We start from the raw sequence: 10,000 nt of genomic DNA, 5'->3' as shown, positions 1-10,000 counted from the left end.
TAGGAGAATGTATCTAGGGTTAGGAGAATGTATCTAGGGTTAGGGTTAGGAGAATGTATCTAGGGTTAGGAGAATGTATCTGGGGTTAGGAGAATGTATCTGGGGTTAGGAGAATTTATAGATAATGATATTAAATCAATTGAACATGACTTAAATGTAAGACAAATACATGTGTGTGTGTGTGTGTGTGTGTGTGTGTGTGTGTGTGTGTGGTGTGTGTGTGTGTGTGTGTGTGTGTGTGTGTGTGTGTGTGTGTGTGTGTGTGTGTGTGTTTAGCGGAGACCCCTATAGAGGAGTTTGCCCCTACCCCAGCGTTCCCGGCGCTGCAGTACCTGGAGTCTGTTGACTTGGAGGGCGTGGCCTGGAGGGCGGGGCTACGCACTGGGGACTTCCTCATTGAGGTAAACGCACCCCATAGAGATGTATAGAGATCACAACATTATATCTGTTCCATTATACACCCCATAGAGATGTATAGAGATCACAACATTATATCTGTTCATTATACACCCCATAGAGATGTATAGAGATCGTTGTATCTGTTCTATTATTACACCCCATAGAGATGTATAGAGATCACAATGTATCTATTCATTATACACCCCATAGAGATGTATAGAGATCGTTGTATCTGTTCATTATACACTCCATAGAGATGTATAGAGATCACAACATTATATCTGTTCATTATACACCCCATAGAGATGTATAGAGATCGTTGTATCTGTTCTATTATTACAACCCATAGAGATGTATAGAGATCACAACATTATATCTATTCATTATACACCCCATAGAGATGTATAGAGATCACAACATTATATCTATTCCATTATACACTCCATAGAGATGTATAGAGATCACAATGTATCTGTTCATTATACACACCATAGAGATGTATAGAGATCACAACATTATATCTATTCCATTATACACTCCATAGAGATGTATAGAGATCATTGTATCTGTTCATTATACACCCCATAGAGATGTATAGAGATCACAATGTATCTATTCATTATACACCCCATAGAGATGTATAGAGATCACAACATTATATCTATTTCATTATACACCCCATAGAGATGTATAGAGATCGTTGTATCTGTTCATTATACACCCCATAGAGATGTATAGAGATCACAACATTATATCTATTTCATTATACACCCCATAGAGATGTATAGAGATCGTTGTATCTGTTCATTATACACCCCATAGAGATGTATAGAGATCGTTGTATCTGTTCATTATACACTACATAGAGATGTATAGAGATCACAACATTATATCTATTTCATTATACACCCCATAGAGATGTATAGAGATCGTTGTATCTGTTCATTATACACCCCATAGAGATGTATAGAGATCGTTGTATCTGTTCATTATACACCCCATAGAGATGTATAGAGATCGTTGTATCTGTTCATTATACACTACATAGAGATGTATAGAGATCGTTGTATCTGTTCATTATACACCCCATAGAGATGTATAGAGATCACAACATTATATCTGTTCATTATACACCCCATAGAGATGTATAGAGATCGTTGTATCTGTTCTATTATTACACCCCATAGAGATGTATAGAGATCACAACATTATATCTATTCATTATACACCCCATAGAGATGTATAGAGATCACAACATTATATCTATTCATTATACACTCCATAGAGATGTATAGAGATCACAACATTATATCTGTTCATTATACATCCCATAGAGATGTATAGAGATCGTTGTATCTATTCATTATACACTCCATAGAGATGTATAGAGATCAACTCATCCTGGCCAGTGGGGCTGAGGGGTAGATGGCTCCTCATCCTGGCCAGTGGGGCTGAGGGGTAGATGGCTCCTCATCCTGGCCAGTGGGGCTGAGGGGTAGATGGCTCCTCATCCTGGCCAGTGGGGCTGAGGGGTAGATGGCTCCTCATCCTGGCCAGTGGGGCTGAGGGGTAGATGGCTCCTCATCCTGGCCAGTGGGGCTGAGGGGTAGATGGCTCCTCATCCTGGCCAGTGGGGCTGAGGGGTAGATGGCTCCTCATCCTGGCCAGTGGGGCTGAGGGGTAGATGGCTCCTCATCCTGGCCAGTGTGGCTGAGGGGGTAGATGGCTCCTCATCCTGGCCAGTGGGGCTGAGGGGTAGATGGCTCCTCATCCTGGCCAGTGTGGCTGAGGGGGTAGATGGCTCCTCATCCTGGCCAGTGGGGCTGAGGGGTAGATGGCTCCTCATCCTGGCCAGTGGGGCTGAGGGGGTAGATGGCTCCTCATCCTGGCCAGTGGGGCTGAGGGGTAGATGGCTCCTCATCCTGGCCAGTGGGGCTGAGGGGATAGATGGCTCCTCATCCTGGCCAGTGGGGCTGAGGGGTAGATGGCTCCTCATCCTGGCCAGTGGGGCTGAGGGGTAGATGGCTCCTCATCCTGGCCAGTGGGGCTGAGGGGGTAGATGGCTCCTCATCCTGGCCAGTGTGGCTGAGGGGGTAGATGGCTCCTCATCCTGGCCAGTGTGGCTGAGGGGTAGATGGCTCCTCATCCTGGCCAGTGGGGCTGAGGGGTAGATGGCTCCTCATCCTGGCCAGTGGGGCTGAGGGGGTAGATGGCTCCTCATCCTGGCCAGTGGGGCTGAGGGGTAGATGGCTCCTCATCCTGGCCAGTGGGGCTGAGGGGGTAGATGGCTCCTCATCCTGGCCAGTGTGGCTGAGGGGGTAGATGGCTCGTCATCCCGGCCAGTGGGGCTGAGGGGGTAGATGGCTCCTCATCCTGGCCAGTGTGGCTGAGGGGGTTGATGGCTCCTCATCCTGGCCAGTGTGGCTGAGGGGGTAGATGGCTCCTCATCCTGGCCAGTGGGGCTGAGGGGAGAGATGGCTCCTCATCCTGGCCAGTGGGGCTGAGGGGATAGATGGCTCCTCATCCTGGCTAGTGGGGCTGAGGGGATAGATGGCTCCTCATCCTGGCCAGTGAGGCTGAGGGGAGAGATGGCTCCTCATCCTGGCCAGTGTGGCTGAGGGGTAGATGGCTCCTCATCCTGGCCAGTGTGGCTGAGGGGGTAGATGGCTCCTCATCCTGGCCAGTGGGGCTGAGGGGGTAGATGGCTCCTCATCCTGGCCAGTGTGGCTGAGGGGGTAGATGGCTCCTCATCCTGGCCAGTGGGGCTGAGGGGGTAGATGGCTCCTCATCCTGGCCAGTGTGGCTGAGGGGTAGATGGCTCCTCATCCTGGCCAGTGTGGCTGAGGGGGTAGATGGCTCCTTATCCTGGCCAGTGGGGCTGAGGGGGTAGATGGCTCCTAATCCTGGCCAGTGGGGCTGAGGGGGTAGATGGCTCCTCATCCTGGCCAGTGCCAGAGGGTGCTCCATAATATTTCAGAAGTGCCCCTGAATGTGCATTGAAATACAGTTTATGAGTCTTACACCCTAAATGCATTTGTTGCACAATTACATTTACATTTTACATTTACGTCATTTAGCAGACGCTCTTATCCAGAGCGACTTACAAATTGGTGCATTCACCTTATGATATCCAGTGGAACAACCACTTTACAATAGTACATCTATATATTTTTTTTGGGGGGGGGTTACAAGGATTACTTTATCCTATCCCAGGTATTCCTTAAAGAGGTGGGGTTTCAGGTGTCTCCGGAAGGTGGTGATTGACTCCGCAGTCCTGGCATCGTGAGGGAGCTTGTTCCACCATTGGGGTGCCAGAGCAGCGAACAGTTTTGACTGGGATGAGCGGGAAATGTGCTTCCGCAGAGGTAGGGGGGCCAGCAGGCCAGAGGTGGATGAACGCAGTGCCCTTGTTTGGGTGTAGGGCCTGATCAGACCCTGAAGGTACGGAGGTGCTGTTCCCCTCACAGCTCCGTAGGCAAGCACCATGGTCTTGTAGCAGATGTGAGCTTCAACTTTAAGCCAGTGGAGAGAGCGGAGGACCGGGGTGACGTGAGAGAACTTGTGAAGGTTGAACACCAGACGGGCTGCGGGGTTCTGAATGAGTTGTAGGGATTTAATGGCACAGGCAGGGAGCCCCGCCAACAGCGAGTTGCAGTAATCCAGACGGGAGATGACAAGTGCCTGGATTAGGACCTGCGCCGCTTCCTGTGTAAGGCAGGGTCGTACTCTGCGAATGTTGTAGAGCATGAACCTACAGGATCGGGTCACCGCCTTGATGTTAGCGGAGAACGACAGGGTGTTGTCCAGGGTCACGCCAAGGCTCTTAGCACTCTGGGAGGAGGACACAATGGAGTTGTCAACCGTGATGGCGAGATCATGGAACGGGCGGTCCTTCCCCAGGAGGAAGAGCAGCTCTGTTTTGCCGAGGTTCAGCTTGAGGTGGTGATCCGTCATCCACACTGATATGTCTGCCAGACATGCAGAGATGCGATTCACCACCTGGTTATCAGAAGGGGGAAAGGAGAAGATTAATTGTGTGTTGTCTGCGTAGCAATGATAGGAGAGACCATGTGAGGATATGACAGAGCCAAGTGACTTGGTGTATAGCGAGAATAGGAGAGGGCCTAGAACTGAGCCCTGGGGGACACCAGTGGTGAGAGCACGTGGTGCGGAGTCAGATTCTCGCCACGCCAGCTGGTAGGAGCGACCTGTCAGGTAGGACACAATCCAAGAGTGAGCCGCGCCGGAGATGCCCAACTCGGAGAGGGTGGAGAGGAGGATCTGATGGTTCACAGTATCAAAGGCAGCAGATAGGTCTAGAAGGATGAGAGCAGAGGAGAGAGAGTTAGCTTTAGCAGTGCGGAGAGCCTCCGTGACACAGAGAAGAGCAGTCTCAGTTGAATGACCAGTCTTGAAACCTGAGTGATTTGGATCAAGAAGGTCATTCTGAGAGAGATAGCAGGAGAGCTGGCCAAGGACGGCACGTCCAAGAGTTTTGGAGAGAAAAGAAAGAAGGGATACTGGTCTGTAGTTGTTGACATCGGAGGGATTGAGTGTAGGTTTTTTCAGAAGGGGTGCAACTCTCGCTTTCTTGAAGACGGAAGGGACGTAGCCAGCGGTCAAGGATGAGTTGATGAGCGAGGTGAGGTAAGGGAGAAGGTCTCCAGAAATGGTCTGGAGAAGAGAGGAGGGGATAGGGTCAAGCGGGCAGGTTGTTGGGCGGCCGGCCGTCACAAGTCGGAAGATTTCATCTGGAGAGAGAGGGGAGAAAGAGGTCAAAGCACAGGGTAGGGCAATGTGAGCAGGACCAGCGGTGTCGTTTGACTTAACAAACGAGGATCGGATGTCGTCAACCTTCTTTACAAAATGGTTGACGAAGTCATCCGCAGAGAGGGAGGAGGGGGGGAGGAGGATTCAGGAGGGAGGAGAAGGTGGCAAAGAGCTTCCTAGGGTTAGAGGCAGATGCTTGGAATTTAGAGTGGTAGAAAGTGGCTTTAGCAGCAGAAACAGAAGAGGAAAATGTAGAGAGGAGGGAGTGAAAGGATGCCAGGTCCGAAGGGAGGCTAGTTTTCCTACATTTCCGCTCGGCTGCCCGGAGCCCTGTTCTGTGAGCTCGCAATGAGTCGTCAAGCCACGGAGCAGGAGGGGAGGACCGAGCCGGCCGGGAGGATAGGGGACATAGAGAGTCAAAGGATGCAGAAAGGGAGGAGAGGAGGTTTGAGGAGGCAGAATCAGGAGATTGGTTGGAGAAGGATTGAGCAGAGGGAAGAGATGATAGGATGGAAGAGGAGAGAGTAGCAGGAGAGAGAGAGCGAAGGTTGCGACGGCGCAATACCATCTGAGTAGGGGCAGAGTGAGTAGTGTTGGAGGAGAGCGAGAGGGAAAAGGATACAAGGTAGTGATCGGAGACTTGGAGGGGAGTTGCAGTGAGATTAGTAGAAGAACAGCATCTAGTGAAGATGAGGTCAAGCGTATTGCCTGCCTTGTGAGTAGGGGGGGACGGTGAGAGGGTGAGGTCAAAAGAGGAGAGGAGTGGAAAGAAGGAGGCAGAGAGGAATGAGTCAAAGGTAGACGTAGGGAGGTTAAAGTCACCCAGAACTGTGAGGGGTGAGCCATCCTCAGGAAAGGAACTTATCAAGGCGTCAAGCTCATTGATGAACTCTCCAAGGGAACCTGGAGGGCGATAAATGGTAACGATGTTAAGCTTGAATGGGCTAGTGACTGTGACAGCATGGAATTCAAAGGAGGAGATAGACAGATGGGTCAGGGGAGAAAGAGAGAATGTCCACTTGGGAGAGATGAGGATTCCAGTGCCACCACCCCGCTGACCAGATGCTCTCGGGGTATGCGAGAACACGTGGGCAGACGAGGAGAGAGCAGTAGGAGTAGCAATGTTATCTGTGGTAATCCATGTTTCCGTCAGCGCCAAGAAGTCGAGGAGCTGGAGGGTAGCATAGGCTGAGATGAACTCTGCCTTGTTGGCCGCAGATCGGCAGTTCCAGAGGCTGCCGGAGACCTGGAACTTCACGTGGGTCGTGCGCGCTGGGACCACCAGGTTAGAGTGGCAGCGGCCACGCGGTGTGAAGCGTTTGTATGGCCTGTGCAGAGAGGAGAGAACAGGGATAGACAGACACATAGTTGACAGGCTACAGGAGAGGCTACGCTAATGCAAAGGAGATTGGCATGAAAATTAACTAAACAACTGGGGAAGCGAGAGAGCAGGGCCTCCCTCACTAACCTTTCACTGAAACACTCAAATATAACTTTTCCAACTTCCACTTTAGAAATTCTAATTGATGTAAACTACAGTGGTTCAATGTTTCCAGGAATAGGCTCAAACTTAGTTTATTCAGCTAGATAACTTAGTACAGTATTCTTCCGTGAAACCCACCCAGTGCACCGTGTCCTATGACGCCGTAGCTAACTAGCATGCTAGCATCCAATAACACACGGTTAGCATCCAATAACACACGGTTAGCACCAATAACACACGGTTAGCATCCAATAACACACGGTTAGCATCCAATAACACACGTTTAGCATCCAATAACACACGGTTAGCATCCAATAACACACGGTTAGCACCAATAACACACGGTTAGCATCCAATAACACACGGTTAGCATCCAATAACACACGGTTAGCATCCAATAACACACGGTTAGCATCCAATAACACACGGTTAGCATCCAATAACACACGGTTAGCATCCAATAACACACGGTTAGCATCCAATAACACACGGTTAGCATCCAATAACACACGGTTAGCACCAATAACACACGGTTAGCATCCAATAACACACGGTTAGCATCCAATAACACACGGTTAGCATCCAATAACACACGGTTAGCATCCAATAACACACGGTTAGCATCCAATAACACACGGTTAGCATCCAATAACACACGGTTAGCATCCAATAACACACGGTTAGCATCCAATAACACACGGTTAGCACCAATAACACACGGTTAGCACCAATAACACACGGTTAGCATCCAATAACACACGGTTAGCATCCAATAACACACGGTTAGCACCAATAACACACGGTTAGCATCCAATAACACACGGTTAGCATCCAATAACACACGGTTAGCATCCAATAACACACGGTTAGCACCAATAACACACGGTTAGCATCCAATAACACACGGTTAGCATCCAATAACACACGGTTAGCACCAATACTTGGTTACAACAAACTACCAATGGATCATTCGTGTCCGTGTCTAGTTCATAACGCAGAAGTAATTAAACGTTGGCTAGCTAACACAAAGTCAGTCCTGCTGGCTACACAAGTGGACTACACATCACGAATGTCGTAAAGGTTTTCAATTCAAGATAGATGTCATTATGCACAATTTATCAAACTGTCAGAATAGGAACCAAATGAACCATACAACCTCCTTGGCTAATTCTAGGCGTAAGACACCCCAAAACACTCAATATATCACTAAATATTCAAAATATCAGCATAATATAGATGTCTTTTAAGTTCGCCTACAGCATTGTAAATTCCCCTTCCTGAGCTCAGGACCTAGTCAATCCAATCACAGAGAACCTTTACGATGTCACCTCAATGAAAGAACCAAATCAATAATGTAAACGTTAGGTTGTAATTGTTTTGCTGCAGGCTACACACATTATCATGATGAAACTGTATGAAATTATATCCTATGTTATGTAAGCTAGTTGGACAGAAAACGGAATATTGTCACCCTATGTGTAATAGCATAGCAAGCAACATATGCTAACAGACATAAGAGTTACACTGGGCTATTTCATTACATGCATAATGTTATACTCATAAAGAGATGACATAATGTTATACTCATAAAGAGATGACATATTATACTCAGAAAGAGATTACATAATATTATACTCATAAAGAGATGACATAATATTATACTCATAAAGAGATGACATCATATTATATTCATAAAGAGATGACATAATGTTATACTCATAAAGAGATGACATAATGTTATACTCATAAAGAGATGACATAGTATTATACTCATAAAGAGATGACATAATGTTATACTCATAAAGAGATGACATCATATTATACTCATAAAGAGATGACATCATATTATACTCATAAAGAGATGACATAATATTATACTCATAAAGAGATGACATAATATTATACTCATAAAGAGATGACATCATATTATACTCATAAAGAGATGACATAATATTATACTCATAAAGAGATGACATCATATTATACTCATAAAGAGATGACATAATATTATACTCATAAAGAGATGACATAATGTTATACTCATAAAGAGATGACATCATGTTATACTCATAAAGAGATGACATCATGTTATACTCATAAAGAGATGACATAATATTATACTCATAAAGAGATGACATCATATTATACTCATAAAGAGATGACATAATGTTATACTCATAAAGAGATGACATAATGTTATACTCATAAAGAGATGACATCATGTTATACTCATAAAGAGATGACATCATGTTATACTCATAAAGAGATGACATCATATTATACTCATAAAGAGATGACATCATATTATACTCATAAAGAGATGACATCATGTTATACTCATAAAGAGATGACATCGCTGCATACCTTTATCTTTTACCCGTTTCTCCTCTTCTTCTTTCCTCCATCTCCTAACCTGATGGCGTAGACCTTTTCTGATCCATTTGTGTTGATTTAGCACTCGAGCACCAATACATTACCCATCCCCCAACACTGTCAACCAAGAGTCCAGACTACATTACCCATCCCCCAACACTGTCAACCAAGAGTCCAGACTACATTACCCATCCCCCAACACTGTCAACCAAGAGTCCAGACTACATTACCCATCACCCAACACTGTCAACCAAGAGTCCAGACTACATTACCCATCCCCCAACACTGTCAACCAAGAGTCCAGACTACATTACCCATCCCCCAACACTGTCAACCAAGAGTCCAGACTACATTACCCATCCCCCAACACTGTCAACCAAGAGTCCAGACTACATTACCCATCCCCCAACACTGTCAACCAAGAGTCCAGACTACATTACCCATCCCCCAACACTGTCAACCAAGAGTCCAGACTACATTACCCATCCCCCAACACTGTCAACCAAGAGTCCAGACTACATTACCCATCCCCCAACACTGTCAACCAAGAGTCCAGACTAAACCAGTTCACCTGGTGGTGTGCAGACTGGTTTTATATTATTCTGAACCATTTCACACAAACCAGAAAAAAAATGCAACAATATGTCTGTGAAACTATATATTCACAGTATTATAAATGAATTGTGGTTTATTTGTTTGCATTTCGTAGTGTGTCTGATTTTACTATTTGCATTAGTACTGTACAAAGTTAGAGGTGCTCTGTTTGATAGATTCCCCTCCCCTCCTACCTCGGGCTTCCAGAGGGGAGACCTGAGGTCAACCTCCCCCCTCCTCCTACCTCGGGATTCCAGAGGGGAGACCTGAGGTCAACCTCCCCCCTCCTCCTACCTCGGGCTTCCAGTGGGGAGACCTGAGGTCAACCTCCCCCCTCCTCCTACCTCGGGCTTCCAGAGGGGAGACCTGAGGTCAACCTCC

At 46.9% G+C, this 10,000-nt stretch overlaps 1 protein-coding gene across 3 annotated transcripts in view; it reads left to right on the top strand.

Moving 5' to 3' along the window:
- The window catches only part of LOC106594232 (SH3 and multiple ankyrin repeat domains protein 3), a 158,064-nt gene that overhangs the window by 90,645 nt on the left and 57,419 nt on the right, over positions 1-10,000 (top strand). For all 3 annotated transcript variants that reach the window (XM_082972589.1, XM_082972590.1, XM_082972591.1), the window contains exon 16: positions 277-401. In XM_082972589.1, coding sequence (XP_082828715.1) covers positions 277-401 — 125 coding nt within the window. The remainder of the gene's footprint in view (positions 1-276; positions 402-10,000) is intronic.

Source organism: Salmo salar, unplaced genomic scaffold (genome assembly GCF_965601325.2).
Source record: "Salmo salar unplaced genomic scaffold, fSalSal1 ptg000784l, whole genome shotgun sequence".
In the NCBI taxonomy this organism is placed as follows: domain Eukaryota; kingdom Metazoa; phylum Chordata; class Actinopteri; order Salmoniformes; family Salmonidae; genus Salmo; species Salmo salar.
The sequence above is the reverse complement of the archived record's forward strand: the minus strand, read 5'-3'. Positions and strand labels throughout refer to the sequence as shown.